The 22,766-nt window shown below is 42.2% G+C and overlaps 1 protein-coding gene across 8 annotated transcripts in view; it reads left to right on the top strand.

Annotated features, from left to right (window-relative positions):
* Positions 1–22,766, top strand: part of LOC131678513 (innexin shaking-B) — a 1,756,176-nt gene that overhangs the window by 131,908 nt on the left and 1,601,502 nt on the right. For all 8 annotated transcript variants that reach the window (XR_009303664.1, XM_058958720.1, XM_058958722.1 and 5 more), the window contains exon 2: positions 19,366–19,639. Coding sequence is in view for 7 of the 8 variants with exons in the window: in XM_058958720.1 (XP_058814703.1) it covers positions 19,392–19,639 (248 nt within the window). In the remaining variant the exon portion in view is untranslated. The remainder of the gene's footprint in view (positions 1–19,365; positions 19,640–22,766) is intronic.

A 22,766-nucleotide genomic window follows, 5' to 3' on the forward strand; every position in this document is an offset into this window, starting at 1 on the left:
GACCCACCGGTAGGCTAAGCCGGTGTAAAGAGAGTGCGATGGCATCCCAGCTTGCGCTGTTGAATGCGTTCTTCACGTCAAGTGTCACTAACGCACAGTATCGAATACCTCGCCTTTTTCGTTGGATCGCTATCTCGGCAGTCTTTATCACTGAGTTGATAGCGTCCACTGTGGACTTACCCTTCCGAAAGCCAAACTGGTTGCTTGACAGGCCGTCCGTATCTTCTGCGTACGGGGTTAGCCTATTGAGAATGATCCTCTCAAGCAATTTCCCAGTCGTGTCGATCAGACAGATTGGTCGGTACGCCGATGGGTCGCCTGGCGGCTTCTCGAGCTTCGGTAACAACACCAATTTCTGCCTTTTCCATTTATCGGGAAAACGGCACTCGTCAAGGCATCTCTGCATAGCTAGCCTGAACATGTTCGGGTTCGCTATGATCGCTGCCTTGAAAGCGCTGTTTGGAACTCCATCCAGCCCTGGAGCTTTGTTCATTGCTAGGGAGCCACCATTTCGGCCGTACCCGCACTGTCTCGTAGTGCAGGTGGCCAGGGGCCTGTGGCTCGAAACGGGAAAAGTACTTCAATCGTTGCCAACCGGTCCGGAGACCGTTCTGGGGGTGAATAGCCCCCTTTGGTCTTGGCCATCACGATTCTGTAGGCGTCACCCCACAGATTCGCGTTGGCACTCTCACACAGGCTGTCGAAACACGCTCTCCTGCTGCTTTTAATGACCTTGTTAAGGGCCAATTTTGCAGCTCGAAACACTTCACGGCGGTTCTCTCTTGCATCCTCGGTGCGGGCTCTTTGCATCCTACGTCTAGCTCTGAGGCAGGTTGATCGTAGAGCTGCAATCTCGGCACTCCATCAGTATACCGGGCATCTGCTATTTCTTGGCAGGGTTTTTCTCGGCATAGTGGCGTCGCACACGCGTGGTAGAACAGCTACCAGTGCATCCCTGCTTAGACTGTCGGTGTTGATCCTATAGCGGATTGCTAAATGATTGCTATGGGTGTAGCCTTCGTCTACCCTCCATTCCATGCTTGGAACCAGACTCGGGCTGGCAAATGTTACGTCAATCCATGCCTCCACCCCGTTTCTACGGAATGTGCTAGCGGAACCATTGTTAGCTAGTACATTATCGAGTTTCGCAAGGGCCTCCATTAGCGCTTGGCCCCTGCTATTTGTACAGCGGCTGCCCCACTCCACTGCCCAAGCGTTAAAGTCTCCCGCTATTACTACCGGTTTCCAGCCCACTAGATTTGATGAGAGCCTGTCGATCATCTGGTTTAACTGTTCTATGGGCCACCTTGGTGGAGCGTAGCAGCTACAATAGAACACACTATTGATCTTGGCAATCGCAACACCCTCGGCGGAGGAGTGTATAACTGTCCCGTTGTACAGATTGCCACCATCGCAGGCCCGTCCGACACCCAATTGCCGTTGCCGGCAGGGATGTTGTACGGGTCTGATAGGAGGGCGACATCTGTCCTCGACTCCGAGACCAACTGCCACAGCAGCTGTTGGGCTGCTGCACAATGGTTAAGATTTAACTGTGTGACGTTCACGGCTTCTACTTATTTACCTCACCGAAGGGACACGAAGGTCCACCCATAGCATGATTACAGACTTGCTTCTCAGCGGTGCAGATAAGGCATTTATGCGCCTTAGTGCAGCCCCGCTCCCTATGCCCCTCCTCACCGCAGCGACGACATAGTTTGCTCCTGTCTGTGCCCTTACATTCATAAGATTTATGGCCGGACTCAAGGCACCGATAGCACCTATCTACTGAAGGCAGCTGGGGTAAGCCAATTGGGCATACCGACCAGCCGATTTTCAGTTTACCTTTCACGGTAACCTTTTTGGCATCCGCCTTCAGTAGCCTGAGGTAGGCTACTTGGGTGCCGGAGGGTCCCCCTCTCAAACACACAGAGGCCCGCTCGATTGTTACGTCGCCTTGCTCCTTCACGGCTGCGACGACATCGTCTGCGGTCGTGAACTCGTCTAGATGCTTACACTGGAGAGTCATTTCCGCCCCTAACGACCTGACCTGAGCGCCTTCACCCAGGACCACTTGGGCCAAGGCCTTGTAGACAGCACTAGATTGTGCGCCTCGCTTCAGCACCAAAAGCATTTCTACTGTATTGGTGCGTCTCACGCTGCGCACGTCTTGCCCGAGGGCCGAGAGGCTTTCGGCCGTCCTCATCGACTTTAGGACGTTGGCATATTTGTCCTTGTCGGTTTTTAACCACAAGGCCTCGCCTCTGTCCTTGGCCTTCTTCGCGGGCCGCGGTGCATCCGGTGTCGGTGTCGGCTTCTTCTTGATGACCAGCGTCTAGGGGTTTACACCCCCCCCCCCCCTGCCCCGGTTGCACCGAGTTGCTGGTACCTTCTCTCTGCCCGGCGGGGTCATTCTCGCCCCGGTTTACCTCGACAAAACGGCGTTTGACAGTGACGGTTACCCGCCGTGTGGTGTTGGTTTTTGCACCCTCGCCTGGTGACTTCCTAGGGCGCTTCGCGCTGGACGCCGTCTTGCGCTTGCTTTTGCCCTTCGAGGGGAACTCAGCCGCCGCTTCGAGCGACATGCCTAGAGGAGAAGAGGAGGGCCCCTGTCTGGGTACCTATGTCGGCCTTCTCTCTTCCCTCTCTCTTGGAGGCCGCTGTCTGGGTTCCTCTGTCGGACTTCTCCCGACATTTCATCCTCTTGGCGTAAGCCTGCTGTTCCTGTCTTGCGACACTAACAGCCTTCCTGAGCACCAGCAGGCTCTGTTTCAGCTCCTTGCTGATATTTTGCTTCGCGCTAGTGAACTCGATTATTGCATCGAGCTGCTCCACCACTTTGCGCATCGCGGTTAGTGGTCCGTCTAGCGCATTGGTAGGGCTATTTTCTACCACTGCTGAGGGGTCACTGGTGCTGTCGAAGACAGCCCCCGTCGCTCCACTACTCTCCCCACTGGGGGGAGACCTCCTCGAAACCACCTCTAGCAAAAGGGTTCGGCACCTTCGTTTTTTGTTTTTTGTTCACGTCGCTCATTGATCCCACGAGTCGCGCGAGAAAGAAAGGTCCGCCACGCCAGAGCTCCGCAGTAACGTAGTAAGGGACGCTTACTGTGGGAGTTGCTCAGGTACCCCACAGGCTCCGTTACGATCGAGCATCTTTTTCACCCCCTCGATTACTCATCCCTCGGTCGCTTCATGCCTTGGACTTGGGGTTATGACCTTTTGTTGCTTTACGTGGTGACCGCGGCCCATATCATCACAACCATTCTCCTTTACCAGGGCTTTGGACCTGTAGCTCTGGTTCTCAATAGTTCCAAGTACGTAGGTTATTACAGACATGCTACTACTGAGATACGTCATTCGCTAGCGCAGTTGGCAAATGTCTGTGTGTGCGTATGTATGTGTATGTGTGTATGTGACCAAAAATATGCACATCGGTTGCTCGGAGATGGTGGAACCGATTTCATCAATCTTAGTTTCAAATGAATACACAACGTTGCCATAGGCTGCTATTGAATATCATTAAATTCCGACTTCCGGTTCCGGAGTTACAGGTTGAAGAGTGCGGACACACAGCAAATTCACATTTTTGCCTTTCTCCTATAGAAAGGATATGCAATCACTCTAAACATCGTCAACTTAATCCCGGCCGTCTGTCATAGACCATTCGACTCAGTTCGTCGAAATCGACAAATGTCTATATATATATATATATATATATATATATATATATATATATATATATATATATATATATATATATATATATATATATATATATATATATATATATATATATATATATATATATATATATATATATATATATATATATATATATATATATATATATATATATATATATATATATATATATATATATATATATATATATATATATATATATATATATATATATATATATATATATATATATATATAGATAGATAGATAGATAGATAGATAGATCTGTCTCAGATCTGCCCCCAGTTAGTTGTTTATGACGAAATGCTAGATGTCAGGGAGTTCAATTTTTCAAAAACTGATTTCGATAGGCTCCAGAACTCACTGCAGGCAATCGATTTGGAGCAGAGCCTAAAATTCTCAAACCTATTCAATGAACGACGAAATTCAGAGAATTCATTTTCGTCCCTTCCCTGCCTCTTTCGTCGCTAACTGCATGAAAAAATAAAACAATAAAGGCGAAGTCCCCTTCTCTCTCGATTCTATGAAAACGAGTAGCAGCATCAGCGACTTTCGTTTTCCTATGACAATCCGAAGTTGCAATTTCGTTTTGATGCATGCTCAGTAATTTGCGACTCTTATTCATTAAATGAAATTAATGCAATATGCATCTAATAATGCTACTAGAACATAGTTAAAATGAGAAATATGCACACCGATCAGGCTTCCGTCTTACAATACCATCATTAGCTCGCAAATCTACAGAATCGAGCATCGACAAATAAATATCATTGCTAGTGTATGTTCGTTTCCCCAGCAGTAAGTTCAATATCGAATGTACCAATATCATTCTGAATCTCAAAGCGAAAACGAGCGTGTGGAGAGAATAATGAAAACGCTCTGCTACATGCTTGCTTTGTCCTAGCCTGTTGTCTCATTTTCGATTTCGCAAAGTGCTAGTGGTATGGAAAGAAGCTTCGTTCTTTCGTCAGTTTCGCCTGATTTTGGCAAATGAAAAAAACATTTTCCGACTCTGATTGGGAGACTTTGCTAAATTCCGCGATCGATGTAGATGTTGCCGTAGAAAAACTTTCACTGGTCCTAAAACAACTTTTCAAACTACATGTTCCCGCACCACGTCCCCGACCAAAACCAGCGTGGTCCAATCGTCAATTACGTAAACTGAAAAGACTGCGAGCAACTGCACTTCGGCATTACACCAGCCGACGAAACCCCCTCACAAAACGAGAGTTTATTGAAGCCAGCAACAGTTACAAGGCATATAATCGCTTTCTCTATTCAAGACACGTCGCACAAACCCAATCGAACCTGAAACAAAATCCAAAGCAGTTTTGGTCTTTCGTTAACGGGAAACGTAAAGAAAAGGCTTCCTTCCAGTATGTTCCTTGCAAATGAAACATCAAGTACCCCAAGCGGCATCTGTGACCTATTTGCGCTGCATTTCTCAAGTGCGTTTAAAAAGTCTCCGCCAACTCCACTCAGGTGAAACATAGTCTTCAAGATGTTCCTCATGATGTAATTAATTTAGGCATTATTCAATTTACTGGCGAAGATATTCTAACTGCTATGAGAAAGCTAAAGTCTTCAACATCGGCAGGACCAGATGGTATTCCTTCCATTATAATCAAAAGATGCGCAAGCGCATTATGTACGCCTTTAAGACTAATTTTTAACCAATCGCTGTCGCAATCAACGTTCCCCGTCTGTTGGAAAAAATCAGTTATGTTTCCGGTTTTTAAAAAAGGTGATAAGCAAAATGTTGCGAACTATCGTGGCATAACTTCACTCTGCGCTGGCTCAAAGTTATTTGAAATATTAGTAGGAAATGTGCTGCTTCGCGAGACCAGAGCATACATATCGAAGGTCCAACATGGCTTTTTTCCTGGTAGATCGACAACTACTAATCTAGCCCAATTCACTTCGCTCTGTATTAAAAATATTGAACTTGGATCTCAGGTCGATACTGTATACACGGATCTCAAGGCTGCATTCGATCGTGTAGATCACTCTCTTCTACTGGCAAAGATGAAGCGGCTGGGCGCTTCGGATTATTTTATAGGGTGGCTTAAATCATATCTCGTAAATCGTTCTCTGTCTGTAAAATTAGGAAATAACGAGTCATACAGTTTCATCAACTTGTCGGGAGTGCCTCAAGGGAGCAATCTAGGACCGTTGCTTTTCTCGTTGTTCTTCAATGACGTTTGTTATGTTATACCTCCTGGGTGTAGACTTATATATGCCGATGATCTCAAACTTTTTCTTATTGTGCGGTCAATAGAAGACTGCAAGGAACTACAGAAACACTTAGATGCTTTTTGTTGTTGGTGTAATCGCAACTTGCTGGCTCTCAGCGTGTCCAAATGCTCCATAATATCTTTTACACGTAGAAAAAATCCAATACTGTGGAACTACACCATTTCCGGGGAATCTCTAGAGAGAATGACAGTTGTCAGAGACCTCGGTGTACTTCTGGACTCACAACTGACATTCAGAAATCATTACTCTCATGTTACAGCACAGGCAAATAGAAATCTCGGTTTCATTATAAGAATCGCCAAAGAGTTCACTGATCCATATTGTTTGCGGGCACTCTACTTTTCACTTGTGCGATCTGTCTTGGAAGCTTCAGCACCCATTTGGTGTCCTTACACAAGCATTTGGATCAACCGAATAGAAGCAGTGCAGGCAAGATTCCTCCGTTTTGCTCTTAGAACTCTGCCGTGGCGTAACCCAACAGAGCTACCACCGTACATCGATCCCTGTCGTCTGCTCGATATGGAAACCCTAGCCAAAAGGCGGAACACATTTAGAGCAGTATTTGTTGGGAAGATATTAACTGGCCAAATAGATGCTCCAGATATTCTCTCACAAATAAATGTCAATGTGCCCCCGAGAAGTCTCAGATCGCATAACTTTTTAAGACTCGAGTTTCAACGCACCGAGTACGGTCAAAACGAACCCATTAGGGCGATGTGTAATGTTTTTAATAGTGTTTATGTCCATTTTGACTTTTCTGTATCTTGTGATGTTTTCAAAAATAGACTAAGAAGGTTGACTCAGATTTTAAGATTCATTTTTTTGTAATATTTGTATTTTTTATTTATGTTATGCTATGTACTATGTGATTATATTTTATTGTAGTGTGAATCCATTGTAATCAGGTGTGAATATATGAAAAGATAATGGGTTTTTACGCCCATTTGAGGATTGCTTCTGAAGTATATCCTGAAATGGGCTTTTCCCATTCAACTACATTTCATGTAGACCAACATAGGTCAGATGAAAAATAAGAATAAATAAATAAATATATATATGGATATATATATATATATATATATATATATATATATATATATATATATATATATATATATATATATATATATATATATATATATATATATATATATATATATATATATATATATATATATATATATATATATATATATATATATATATATATATATATATATATATATATATGTATATATATATATATATATATATATATATATATATATATATATATATATATATATATATATATATATATATATATATATATATATATATACATATATATATATCGAGGTAAACCGGGGCGAGAATGACCCTGCCGGGCAGAAAGAAGGTACCAGAAACTCGGTGCAACCGGGGCTGGGAGGGGGTGTAAACCCCTGGACGCTGGTCACCAAGAAGAAGCCGACACCGACACCGGATGCACCGCGGCCCGCGAAGAAGGCCAAGGACAGAGGCGAGGCCTTGTGGTTAAAAACCGACAAGGACAAATATGCCAACGTCCTAAAGTCGATGAGGACGGCCGAAAGCCTCTCGGCCCTCGGGCAAGACGTGCGCAGCGTGAGACGCACCAATACAGGAGAAATGCTTTTGGTGCTGAAGCGAGGCGCACAATCTAGTGCTGTCTACAAGGCTTTGGCCCAAGTGGTCCTGGGTGAAGGCGCTCAGGTCAGGTCGTTAGGGGCGGAAATGACTCTCCAGTGTAAGCATCTAGACGAGTTCACGACCGCAGACGATGTCGTCGCAGCCGTGAAGGAGCAATGCGACGTAACAATCGAGCGGGCCTCTGTGTGTTTGAGAGGGGGACCCTCCGGCACCCAAGTAGCCTACCTCAGGCTACTGAAGGCGGATGCCAAAAAGGTTACCGTGAAAGGTAAACTGAAAATCGGCTGGTCGGTATGCCCAATTAGCTTACCCCAGCTGCCTTCAGTAGATAGGTCCTATCGGTGCCTTGAGTCTGGCCATAAATCTTATGAATGTAAGGGCACAGACAGGAGCAAACTATGTCGTCGCTGCGGTGAGGAGGGGCATAGGGAGCGGGGCTGCACTAAGGCGCATAAATGCCTTATCTGCACCGCTGAGAAGCAAGTCTGTAATCATGCTATGGGTGGACCTTCGTGTCCCTTCGGTGAGGTAAATAAGTAGAAGCCGTGAACGTCACACAGTTAAATCTTAACCATTGTGCAGCAGCCCAACAGCTGCTGTGGCAGTTGGTCTCGGAGTCGAGGACAGGTGTCGCCCTTCTATCAGACCCGTACAACATCCCTGCCGGCAACGGCAATTGGGTGTCGGACGGGCCTGCGATGGTGGCAATCTGTACAACGGGACAGTTATACACTCCTCCGCAGAGGGTGTTGCGATTGCCAAGATCAATAGTGTGTTCTATTGCAGCTGCTACGCTCCACCAAGGTGGCCCATAGAACAGTTCAACCAGATGATCGACAGGCTCTCATCAAATCTAGTGGGCCGGAAACCGGTAGTAATAGTCGGAGACTTTAACGCTTGGGCAGTGGAGTGGGGCAGCCGCTGTACAAATAGCAGGGGCCAAGCGCTAATGGAGGCCCTTGCGAAACTCGATAATGTACTAGCTAACAATGGTTCCGCTAGCACATTCCGTAGAAACGGGGTGGAGGCATGGATTGACGTAACATTTGCCAGCTCGAGTCTGGTTCCAAGCATGGAATGGAGGGTAGACGAAGGCTACACCCATAGCAATCATTTTGCAATCCGCTATAGGATCAACTATGGTGTGCAGCATCCGAGGGCGGGAGATCCCTGTCAGGTACGCTGGTGGAAGTCCAATCACTTCGACAGCGAAGTTTTCACAGCGGCCCTGGGACTGGAGGCCAACACCGACAGTCTAAGCGGGGATGCGCTGGTCTATCACGCGTGTGCGATGCCACTATGCCGAGAAAAACCCTGCCAAGAAATAGCAGATGCCCGGTATACTGGTGGAGTGCCGAGATTGCAGCTCTACGATCAGCCTGCCTCAGAGCTAGACGTAGGATGCAAAGAGCCCGCACCGAGGATGCAAGAGAGAACCGCCGTGAAGTGTTTCGAGCTGCGAAATTGGCCCTTAACAAGGTCATTAAAAGCAGCAGGAGAGCGTGTTTCGACAACCTGTGTGAGAGTGCCAACGCGAATCCGTGGGGTGACGCCTACAGAATCGTGATGGCCAAGACCAAAGGGGGCTATTCACCCCCAGAACGGTCTCCGGACCGGTTGGCAACGATTATCGAAGTACTTTTCCCGTTTCGAGCCACAGGCCCCTGGCCACCTGCACTACGAGACATGCCAAGATGGGAGGGTCGTAGTGTAGTATGTTGGGACTTAGCTATTGATGCCTCGTGGCGTGGCAGAGGAGTGAAAGGTTGAGCATCCAAGTCAGTCTCACACGGTATGTTAAGGGTGAGCACAAAAGTCAGCCTCACATGGTATGGTAGAGGTGAGCACGAAAGTCAGCCTCACAAGGTATGAAAACGGTGAGCACCCAAGTAAGCCTCACATGGTATGTCAGAAGTGGGGCCTAAGAAAAATGTCCCACATGGGATACCAGAAGAAGCGACAGGGGTATAATAGAGTGGTACGATCGAGGTGATAGGGTGAGCATCCAAGTCAACCTCACATGGTATGTTAGAGGCTAGCACAAAAGTAAGCCTAGCAAGGAATGAAAAAGGTGAGCACACAATAGGGCATTGCAAAAAAACATTTTTTTTTTGAATTCTCAAAGCCCCCCCTCTCATATTGTGACAAATGTCAAGGTAAGCTCAGATGCCAAATTTCACATCATTTGGACAATTCTAGACCCCCGCCCACTTCGCTTGAAATTTTTGAAATTAATGCTATGGGAAAATGTGAAGGAAAATTATATTAAATGCTATAACTTTTGAAGTAGCAATCAGAAAATTACAATTTTTATCTCTTTTTAAAGGAAATAACCTTAGTATTGGAATGGAGATATTCCTGTTTCTAGAAAAATACGGGATTGTGGGGTACTGGGTCATTTTGGCCCCAAAATTCCATATTTTTTAAATTTTTCTGCTCCGTGGTGCAAACCATACATATTTTGCAGTTTTTCTAATGTGAAAAAATCTCAGAAATCGAACGGAACCTTTTAGACCTTTGTCCGAATACGAGAAGTTGGGGTTATAGGGCCTTTTGTCATCTATATTAAATTTTATCATTTTCTCGTGTATATATCTCTATTGTTTATGTTTATTACCTTCACCAACAGGCCCCTTGGCCCCAATGGTGGTTTCTTAAACTAATTACATTTTAAAATTGACAAAATTTTCACTTTTATCGCATTCCGCGTCCTGTTGAAGTCAAAGGCCGTCGCCACACTGTTAAAAATTCGTTGGAGTCCAGTAACGGCGCTCTGGCAACCATAGTTGGTTCTCCTGAACGGAACTCGCAGAAGGGAGTTATTGCGTAGAGCTCGAACGCGGGCTTGAATATCCGGACGTCCGAGGATTGTAGGGCAATCCACTCTGGCAGAGAGTAAGTCCGAGACGAACAGGGCTCGAGAGCAGTCCCTCCGAATGCTGAGTGTATCGAGGTGTATTAGCTGGCAACGGTTTTCATAGCTCGGCTCGGCTCTATTATTCTTCATACAATTTTCATAAATTGTACCTTATTGAACGTGGAAAATTCTTAGAAATACAACAAAAATAGATTCGTTTGCGTTAAAATTCAAAAACATCTAATTTTTTGACATTAACTCTACAAATCACATTTTTTTCATTAAATGTCCTAATACCACAACTTCGCCTATTTTTCCAGGTATGGAACTTTTCTTATGTGATTCCTAAGTGCATTTTTCACTATAAATAGTAAATTGAATAAGAATTTTGTTGTTAAATGGAGTTAATATGTGCGATTTTATGATAAAAATGTGAAATCGAGACTATATGTCTGATAATTTGATGTTTCTGAATTTTACCGGTAATGAATCTATTTTTATTTTGTTCCTATGGATTTTCCACGTAGAACAAGGTACAATTTATGAAAATTGAATGAAGAATAATAGAGATATATACACGAGAAAATGATAAAATTTAATATAGATGACAAAAGGCCCTATAACCCCAACTTCTCGTATTCGGACAAAAGTCTAAAAGGTTCCGTTCGATATCTGAGATTTTTTCACATTAGAAAAACTGCAAAATATGTATGGTTTGCACAACGGAGCAGAAAAAAATAGGGGGTTTTGGGGTCAAAATGACCCAGTACACCACTTCCCCGTATTTTTATAGAAACAGGAATATCTCCATTCCAATACTAAGGTTATTTCCTTTAAAAAGAGATATAAATTGTAATTTTATGATTGCTACTTCAAAAATTGTAGCATTTAATATATTTTTCCTCCATATTTTCCCATAGCTGTGAAATGTGAAATTTGGAATCTGAGCTTACTTTGACATTTGTCACAATATGAGAGGGGGGGCCTTTGAGAATTCAAAAAAAAATTTTTTTGCAATGCCCTAGCACACAAGTCAGCCTCGCAAGGAACGAAAAAAGTGACCACAAAAGTCTGCCTCATGTGGACTGTTAGAGAGTGAATCAAGGTGCGATAGAGAGAGCACCCAAGTAAGCCTCATACAGGACGTATGAACGCGTGAGCGAGAGTGAATGAGTACACCAAGTACAGCCATCCCCCCAGAAGTAATACCGAGAGCTAGTTCCTGGGGGGGGGGGGGAACGATGGCGGAGCCCAATGGAGTTTAGTCGGTATTAATGGCAGCGTCACCATTCGAGCCCGACTCGCCCCCAGTACACCCCGTGTGGTAGCTTGGCACCTACTAATAGCACATGTACTGGGCTAGTACGTAAACATCTTCTCCATTGCAAAAAACACAGACATTTGCTGAATCGACGAACTGAGTCGAATGGTATGACAGATGGGCCTCCGGGTCGGGATTAAGTTGACGATGTTTAGAATTAACAGCATTACATCATTGAAGTATAACACGAACAATAGTGGGCCGAGATTACTGCCCTGTGGTACTCCAGATGGGTTGATGAAACACGACGAAGTTCTCGATTCGAGCTTGACACGAAGAGACCTACCAGTCAAACAAGATTTCAGCCATTGAACAAAGCGCTCTTATGCACCTAGCTTGGATAGCTTAGCTAAAAGAATATCATGATCAATCGATTCAAACGCTGCTTTTAGATCGGTGTAAATAACGTCAACTTGTGTCTCGCGCTCCAAATGTTCAAAACAGGTAGTAGTGAAATCGAGAGGATTCCTTGTGACGGATCGTCCAGGCATGAATCCATGTTGGTCGCTAGAAATGTAGTTTTTGGTACTCTCGAGAATAATGCCACTCACAGTAATCTCGAAGATTTTTGATGCCGCAGATAAACTGGTGATCCCTCTATAGTTCGTGACATTACGCCTGTCTCCTTTTTTATGGACAGGAACCATGAACGACTGCTTCCAAATTGCAGGAAATTTCGAATCAGCGAACGATTGGTTGAATATTCTGCATAGTGGTTCTGCAAGGGCACCAATGTTACGGCATAGCGCCACAGAAGGAATGCCTTCAGGGCCAGCCGAAAATGTACTTTTGAATTTCTTTGCGGCTTTTGTAACCAATGCAGGTGAAACCTCAAAGCTATCAAAATCTAATAGGTTACCTGGAACATTTAATAGTGCTAAATTCAATTCTGATGAGGTAACCGATTGCGCAGCAAATATCGACGAAAAATGAGTAGCAAACAATTCGCATTTCTCATCGCTTATTGATGACTCCACATTGGGGAGGAAAAAGTTCGATGGAATTGAGGAAAGCTTTCTCTTCGAGTTCACATAGTTCCAAAAATTTTTAGGATTTCGTTTCAACCCAGATTGCACCCGCAAAACGTACGATTTATACAGCGAGGATTCGAGCTGACGATACTCATTACATGCAAGATGGAAACTACGTTTGTTTTCAAGTGAGCGGTGATGTCGTAACCTACGCTGGGAAGCATTACGTTTCCGTTTTAATTTTCTTAGAAGAAACGTACTCCATACGGGGAAAATAGCGGGTCGACGGACCGGTACATTCGCATCCATCCAATTGTTTAACACTGCACAAAACGTTTCAGCCATATCGTCAGAATTCTGTCCATCCAAAAGAACTGCCCAATCGATTACTGACAGAGTATTCAAAAGTGCATCGAAATCGATTTTATTATAGTCCAACGGCAATAACTCGCATTCAGTATTATCATAGGATGATTCACGCATATCTGGTAGCAAAGATAGTCAGCTAATCACCAACGGCGGATGATGAAGATCAACGGGCAGCAGCATTGAAACAGAACACATTACATCAATCGGCATATCCAGTGAGCAAAAGATCAAGTCAAGTGTGCACTCTAAATGATTGCGTATGAGATTGGTCTGATGCAAGTTAAGAAAGTCCATACCATCAACCAATAAGGAGCCTGCAGCAGATAGGACCACTGAATCATACGGGCGATTTCCATCATCATCGCTCATCCAGGATATCCTAGACTGGTTATAGTCACCGCAAACTAGCACATGATCTGTGTCGGATCCATTTTCACACAATTCATGGATCGATTCAATATGCGCATTCAGTATGCTGACATCCTTACTCTTGTCGGGGGGGGTATGTTAATGGCACACAATAAAAGTCGTTTGGATCCAATGGTCATCGACACACACACTTGCTCTAACGTTTCTCCTCTGGTAACATTCACATTAGAGCTGATGAATCGACAGCTTGTTGGAAACCTTGGCGAAGCTGGATGTAAGACTGTGCAACGAAGGTTCTGCTACCACATTCCGAAAAGACGATCGAGAATCCATCTTCGACATAACATTCTGCAGTCCTTCGTTGATGCTTAACATGAATTGGCGAGTTAGTGAGCAATACACACATAGTGACCACCAAACGATCGACTACACAATTGGTCGGCGAAATTGTACGGCAACACCAAGAGTGAGGACTGGCGAGTGAAAGTGGAAAATAAAGGACTTCGACAAGGACCTTCTTGTGGAAACACTTCGTGCTGACAGCGTCATTCCAATTCCGAGTGTCGATGAGCTGTCGGAAACAATAGCGAGCGTATGTGATGTAACAATGCCGAGGAAAATCGAACCGGGAACCACTGGTATCCGGCGTACTGGTGGGACTAGAGGCTAAGCATCCTCCGGGCTGCCTACCTAAAAGCCAGAAGATGCGTTCAGAGAACAAGTTCTGAGGCAGTCAGAGAAGAATGTAAGGAAGTTTTCCGTGCGGCCAGGGCCGCTTTTAGGCGCGAGAGAGTGCTAAGCAAGCTCATTTGCTACAAGGAGCTGTGCAGAGAAGCAGACGCCAACCCCCGGGGGAAATTCTTACCGTGTCGTTATGGCCAGGATCAAGGGTCCAATGACGCCAATCGAAATGTGCGCACACAAACTGAAAATTATCGTGGAAGATGTTTTTCCAAAGAGCGACTAAACCGTATGGCCGCCTATAGCGTACGTTGATGCAGACAGTGGAAATGCTGATGACAATCGAATTTCCAACGACGAGATCCTTATTGTGGCAAAAAGGCTGAAAGCGAAGAAAGCTCTTGGACCAGATGTCATCCCCAACGTGGCACTGTAGACTGCGATCCTGGTGCTTCCGGACGTGTTCAGAATAGTTCTACTGCTTGGACGATGGCCCAGATAGATGGAAGATCCAACAGCTGAGGTTACTGTCAACAACAGGGAAACCACCAGAAGATCCAGCAATGTATCGGCCTATATGCCTGGTAAGAGTCATCCTCAACAGGTTGAAGACCTACGCTGAAAGTAAGAACGGACTATCTCAGAAGCAGTTCGGGTTCCGGAAAGGGATATCGACGGTGGACGCCATCTGCACAGTCATGGCGAACGTGCAGCAAGCATTAAAGCAAAAGAGAAGGGGTAATGGCTACTGCGCCGTGGTAGCGATAGACGTGAATAACGCGTTCAACAGCGCTAGCTGGGGGGCTATCGCCGTAGCGCTGCACAGCGGTTCTGAAGATTCTGAAAAGTCACTTCCAGAACCTAGTACTGGTCTACGAAACGAACATAGGGCAGAAGTCGATTAGAGTCAAGGCGGGAGTACCTCAAGGCTCAATACTCGTGCCAACATTCTGGAATATAATGTACAACGGAGTGTTAACACTGCAACTAACCAAAAGAGCTGAGATCGTCGGCTTTGCAGATGATATTGTCCTGGCGGTAACCGGCGAGACTCTTGAGGAGGTAGAGATGTTGACGGTAGAGACAATAGGCATTGGGAAACCTGGATGGCTGACGTCAAGTTGCAGCTGGCTCACCACAAGACCGAGGTAGTGCTGGTCAACAACTGTAAAAAATCCAGCGTGTCGAGATCAACGTCGGGGGACAATCCATCCCATCGATGCGTGAGCTGAAGCACAAGGATGTGATGGTCGACGAACGGTTAAATTACAACAGCCATGTTGATTAGGTATGTGAAAAGGCCGCGAGGACAACTAACGCATTGCCAAGGGTCATACCGTATCACGGTATGCACGAGACGTCTCCTGGCGGGTGTTTCATCCACAATACTGAGGTATGGCGTATCGGCCTGGGCTGCTGCGCTGAACTCAATGCGCAGTTGACAAACATTTTTCACCTAATGGCTGTTCGTGTCGCGAGTGCATACAGATCGTTACCGTCGGAGATGGTATGCGTAATTGACAGGATGATTGTCATCTGCATCACGCTAGCTGAGGACGTGGAATTCTACCAGCGGAGGAATGCAGTTAATGCACGGAGACTGGTCCGAGTGAACTTGTTGGCTAAGTGGCGGCAAGAGTGGGACAACGGCGAGAAAGGAAGGTGGACCCACCGACTCATCCCAAATGTGTCTGCTTGGGCACATGGGAAGTATGGAGAGGTGAATTTCCATTTGACGCAGTTTTTGTCCGGGCACGGATGCTTCCAGAAGTACCTACATCGGTTTGGAAACGCTTTGTCGCCGCTTTGTCCGGAGTGTGTGAACGTGCAAGAGACACCGGAATGCGTGGTCTTCGAATGCCCCAGATTCGAAGGTACCTGACAGAATCGTGACGAAAAGGAGCTTCGAGAGGCCCTCGAAACAAACACCGGTAACGAAAGAAATCCTGTTGTCGGAGAACTCTTAGTCGGAGTATGATAATATCTGAGTTGATCTTGATATTGGAGCTAAATGGCTCAAGGAAGCGGGTATCAAATTTGGGGGAAATTCCCCCGTCGGGGAAATATCGGTTGGAGTAGAGTATGTGACCATTGGGGCTATCCAAGTAGATCGTGATAAGGCCGGGAGCTGAATGACTCACGGAAACATGAGCCAAATGGCTCAAGGAATCAGCACCTAAACAGCTCACATTCCATGAACTAAGTGAGGCTCCGATATAGAACAGAAGAAAGAGGCGCGACGAAAGCACAAGATCCCCCCACGAAGCTTTGTAATCATTTGTGAATTATTTAATGTAATATTTTTTCGAAATAAATGTTTGTAGGCGTCCGACGATGGCTGAAGCATAATAGGCCGAATCGTTACTTAACAACGAAGAAAAAAGGTTTCGTTTTCAATTTCAACGAGAAAAACCAACAAACCGATTACATAACATTGGAGTTAATAATGTTTATCTTATAGAATTATCATGATGATGATCCCACCTCATTCCCAACAAAGGCGAAAGCTGAACGTTTTGTCTGGAAGATAATTAATATAATTGAAAGCCACCTTGCAGACCGATATTTTGAAACGGTCCCCCTATGGAGTCCACAAATTTTTCATAAAAAGATTTATATGGTACTTTTTTATATTATAACAGTGACGAGTTTTCGACTCATCCTTTGAAATTGAGCAATATATAGTTTTGAAGTGCGTCACATCCGTTCTTCCGATCCTCAAAATCTTTTATTCCCAACAGAAGCCAAATAATATAAATTCAAACGTTTCACTCGAGTTTCATATTTATTACAATTACTGAACTTTAAACAGTTACCAACAAGTGAAAATGAAATTTGCCCCCTCCTCAGGGCCGCCACTGAGAAACATGACAGGAAAAAGCTAAACATTATTCTTATAAGTTTTGAAACTAATATCAAACATTTACCCCTCATTTAAGTTCCAACCTCTTTATTTATCACTCTCGTTGGTCCATTCGTCCTTATGTTCTTCGGCCTAACGACCATTTGGTCTAATATCCATTCTGCCCTTCCTTCGGCCGAACTTGGTATAATAAATAAAAAATTACTACTGATACTACTATAGACGGTGCCTTATCCATCTCATTAGTCAGGATGTACACTGGAGTAGGTATCAACATCTTTGCTACGTTCCTAAGTAGTAGTACAATAAAAATTCTAACCTGTACTATGTAAACTACTAGCGTTCAATGGGGAAGGGGTAAGGATTTCAGCGTGAAAAAACATTTTTTTGTGATTTATTTAGAAATTTGAGTGAAGCGAATTGATCAAAACTTTTGTACATTATAATGTATCATTTCAATAACATTCTGTAATTTTTCTATGCAAAAATATCGGCAAGCGACTCGGTGACGAAGCTTTTTGTAGAACGCATCTGAAAAAAACGATTTGCAGTTTTATCTGCCATTCACAAATTACTTATCCGTTTTATTTCAAACTTTGCATAGACATTCTATGTAAAAATACCCAACCCCTACGTTGAGTTGTAGATAATTTTTCAATTTGGTGTTCTTTTACTCAGAAACTGGCGGAATTTTTCGTGATATTATATTTCCTTGTTTTGTAAAAACCTAAAAGAATTCCAATTTCGTCTGGGGTTTTATTTAAAGCTTTGCATAGACATTTTATGTAAAAATACCTAACCCCTACGTTGAGTTGTAGATCCTTTTTCAATTAAGAGGTTTTTACTCATAAAAAGGCGGAATTTTTCGTGATATTATATTTCCTTGTTATGTAAAACTCAAAAGAATTTCAACTTCGTCTGGCGTAAATTTATTCTGAGTTCCGACTACAACACTTATCGTACGCATAGCTCCGACGTGCCATCTTAGAATTTTCTTGAAGTAAAATGCAGTTCACACTCTGGAAATATTCGGCATACAAGATCTTTGACAATCACATTACAGAAAATTTTCTGGATACCCTCCGGGTTTGAAGCGAATATTTGAAAAGAATTATGTTGGCCTAACAAAACAAAGGGTACCAACACTTCTTACCTTGCAAGGCAGATTGCAACCCCAGTTCCCAAATCAGAACAATGTACCACCAAGAGTCTAGAAATTTCTGTAAATGCTCCAAAACCATCAACAATTAAACCGCACCTCACGTTGGCAACAATCAACAAAATCCCACAGCTAATTTAACAATCATATTCTGCCGCTGCAAATACACTGCAATTCTTTCTTGACCATGATGTACAATACGTGCTCATTTTATTATTAAAAGAATATTATTTCTTATTGATTCCATTTTTCTTAATTGTTTTATGATATTACGTAAGAAAGGACGAACCCTCTCTTCCACTTACATAAGAAATAATTGTAAGATATTTTGAAACGCCCCTCCCCCCATATGCCCTTACGTAACAGGTGTATGGCCCCATTGATCAGGTTGAGGTTGTTTATACTCGACCCACTTCTGCTGTGGATTTAAAGTTGATTTGCTCAAACGGCGTAATATAATCAGATTTTATTTGTTTACTTATCTTATAATTTCACTATCATTATTTATCACATTTATAATCTCCTAAAGCTGATTTGCAATTTCCTGTGCCACAAGATGAAACGTGAAGGATCAACGATACACAAATCAACATTACAATAAGATGGATGCTGTTCGATGAATGAACTGAACCCATTGGATACAGTAGGCAGTTTCCTTGAACAGAAACGGCGATGCATATATATATATATATATATATATATATATATATATATATATATATATATATATATATATATATATATATATATATATATATATATATATATATATATATATATATATGTATATATATATATATATATATATATATATATATATATATATATATATATATATATATATATATATATATATATATATATATATATATATATATATATATATATATATATATATATATATATATATATATATATATATATATATATATATATATATATATATATATATATATATATATATACATATATATATATATATATATATATATATATATATATATATATATATATATATATATATATATATATATATATATATATATATATATATATATATATATATATATATATATATATATATACATATATATATATATATATATATATATATACATGCGTGTGTGTATGTGAGTGACACATTATTAATAGTGGTTTTTAATGAAGCGGATCAAACTGAAAATAGCTTATAAATGTTAAGTGACCGAAAAAGTCGAGTTGACAGAAAAACGTGTCGGAGTGCCTCAATAGCGAGTTCAATATTTGACACAGGTGGATCAAACAAATTACATCTATTGGAGCCTAGTGTGGAACTTGAGTTTGAATCACCAGATACTCCTCCAAGTAGGAGTATTTTTGATTCTGGTCAGCTGTCACACATGGGAAGAGCCACTTCCACTCGCAGTATAGTCGATACTAGAAGAGGAATACAACACAAGAGGTTTGCGTAACATATTTATTTTCCTATGTAATGCATCTACTCAGTCAACTGTTACAATCTCCTCAGTCTCTACCTCCACATATATGTGCGTATGAACTCCATCGCTATTACCTTTCCTTTGGAATCCGATTTGATATTATTTAACTATATTCAGTGTTACATTACGTTTTCAATTGAAGAAAATGGTTATGGAATCAACCTGTGTTTCAGTCAATTGATTTGTAGTCATGTATGTATGTATAAACCCTTGAATGCATGCAAAGTGTTTAACTGTTTTTTCCAGACTATCGTTGAGTATTTTCTTATTAATGAAAGAATATTTTCAATAAGTATTTCACTTATGGTAGCTTATTATTTTGCACGATTCGCTATTGACAGATTGTTTAATTAGTTTTGTGTTATACTAGAACATGGCAAAATTTTTTTTTTACCAAATTCCAACTGCGTCACGAGACAGAATCCAAAATCGATTTTCAAGGATAAAATTAACTGAAAGCCCGGAACAGAGAACATTGAGTCTTGCTAAAGATACGCAACTATCATCTGGTACAAAAATATGTGAACTTTCTTATAAATATACGAATCTTTAGACCCTAAAAAATTGCTGCAATTTCACACAACTATCTCTGAAGATACAGTGACCAGTGGAGTTCCTTTAGGATATAATTTTATGGTTTCAAGAAATTTATCACCATTTTGAAAACAATTTTCTTTATTTTGACATTGAAAATGCATTACTGTACTATCTGGGGCTAGTTGGCACTCTAAAGTTTAAAATCAAACAATGTTACGTTTTTGCGTCACTATTTTGAGCGCTAATATCTTTTGTTTTGTGTTAATCTTCATGTTTTTATCCATAGCTACTTTTCCTTACTTGATGTCAAACCTTCGCGATATACCTCACCTGCTCAGGTCTGCTGCAAATATCGTACCCTGTTGGTACGTGAACCGATCCGGGGGTGTCAACCATAAGGATTTACATCTGTTTACAACCACCTTCGCCGGGTTTCTTATCCTTCTTGGTGCTAGTCGTTCCTATTTATCTGCTAGCTGGTGCTGAGAACTTCTTGGCGGCAGTATTTCACCCTATACCGATGCCCATTCTCGCGATCCATTTCGCTGCCAGTCTAACGGAATAATCATCGGCGGTAAAATTTCTCTAGACAACGATATCCCGATTTTCTCCAACTTCGTGTTTTTCCTCCTTAACTGCCGTTGTTAGCCCGCTGACCAACATCTACTGTCTACTCACTACTTTTGCTTACATAGAAGCTTGTCAAAACGTTAACCGATCCTTCAGAGAAGCCGTCAAACTTGACATACACCCCTTTCCAGCCACCTTCGCAAAGTTTCGTCCTTGGTTTCATCATTGACTTGTTTCTAGAGTGACCGAACTCAAATGACATTTTATGTGTCCAAACGGTTTGCAGTATATTTTTTTCCTGGACAGGAATATAATAAATTTTTAAAAGTAATTCAAAACGCTCATGGGGGGGGGGGTTGAACCCCCAAACCACCCCCCCCCCCCCACCGTGCGCACGGGCCTGCTTGTGAATATATTCGATGGTTTGGTCTCTAGTGAATTAAGTTTACGTTTTTAGGGTTTCCGACCACTATGCAGCGGTGTCTTTTGATGACTCCTTCTCGATAACAAACATTTACCCAATTTGTTGAGCAGAGTCGTTTGATTCACAAGACTAGGTCCAGGTCGCTGAAAAAATCTTCAAAGTTTGAGGGTTTCTGTACGTTTCTTGTAAAATAAACGTTAAAAAATCAAAATCTCCCTTTGAGTATTTTCTGCGCACGGGCCTGGCCTGAATCTTGTTATATCAAACGAGAAAATTGTTATTTAAAACCGAAATTTGTTTATTTTCACTAATTTTTTTCTGCATGATGGTCAAGATTAGCCATATCAGTCAAATATGTACATTCTGGTTTGTTACTGTTTTCACCAGCTCCGATAAAAGATCGAAAACATTACAAGGCATTTTATTTTTCATTTTAAAGAATACACATCACGCAGAAAAATAACTTTTAATATTAAATAATATGTGGGTTAGAATAATAAATTATCCAAGTTGTTCTGTGTTCAATCGAATATATTCGTTGATTCTAATAAATTGAATGTTGAAATAAAAATTAATTTGAAAAATTAACTGGATCAAACTTTTTACATTTCTTACAAAAGAAATGTATAGAATTCGCTCAAACTTTGAAGACTTTTTCCAAAGCCCGGAGGGCCGAGTCTTATATACCAATCGACTCAGCTCGACAAATTGGGACAATGTCTGTATGTGTGTGTGTGTGGGTATGTATGTATGTGCACTAATGTCATGTAATTATCTCAGTAACCGCTGAACCGATCTTAAATAAAAATTAGTTTCAAATGAAAGGCCAAACGTTGCCATTTGACACTATTATTTTTGTTCTTCGATATGTTGTTTATTTTCTGTGATATGAGTGATTTTGTCAAAACACAAAGGGTTTTAAGCAAATAACTTTTGAGCAAAGCGATCACATCGCGCATAGATTATATAAATAGCAAGCTTATGAAAATACCTTTCTAACATGCTATGGATTCGGCCCGACGTATGCGAAACCGAAACAGTACTAACGGGAGCGTGGAATATTTAATCCGTTGGATATTCGATTTCGCCAAGAAGGTTTGTCCGGATTCCGCCCCGGCACAGAACATCTATTTAATAAGTTTCGTGAGGGTAACATCGTCCCACACGATTGGAGACAAGTAAGTGTCATCGTCATCCAAAAACCAGGAAAACCAGCCTCCGACCACAACTCGTATCGACCGATTACAATGCTATCCTGTATCCGGAAGTTATTCGAAAAAACGATCTTGTTTCGCCTCGACAATTGGGTCGAAGCAAATGGCTTACTGTCAGATACACAATTTGGCTTCCGCAAAGGCAAAGGGACGAACGATTGCCTTGCGTTGCTCTCAACAGAAACAAAGAGCAGATGGCATAAGTATTCTTGGATATTACGGGGGCTTTCGATTTAGTTTCTATCAACACTCTTTATGAGAAGTTGCACCAGCATGGTCTTTCACCAATTTTAATTAACTTTTTGCTAAACCTGTTGTCTGAAAAACAAATGCATTTCTCGCATG

The sequence above is a fragment of the Topomyia yanbarensis genome, chromosome 2, assembly GCF_030247195.1.
Source record: "Topomyia yanbarensis strain Yona2022 chromosome 2, ASM3024719v1, whole genome shotgun sequence".
NCBI lineage: Eukaryota > Metazoa > Arthropoda > Insecta > Diptera > Culicidae > Topomyia > Topomyia yanbarensis.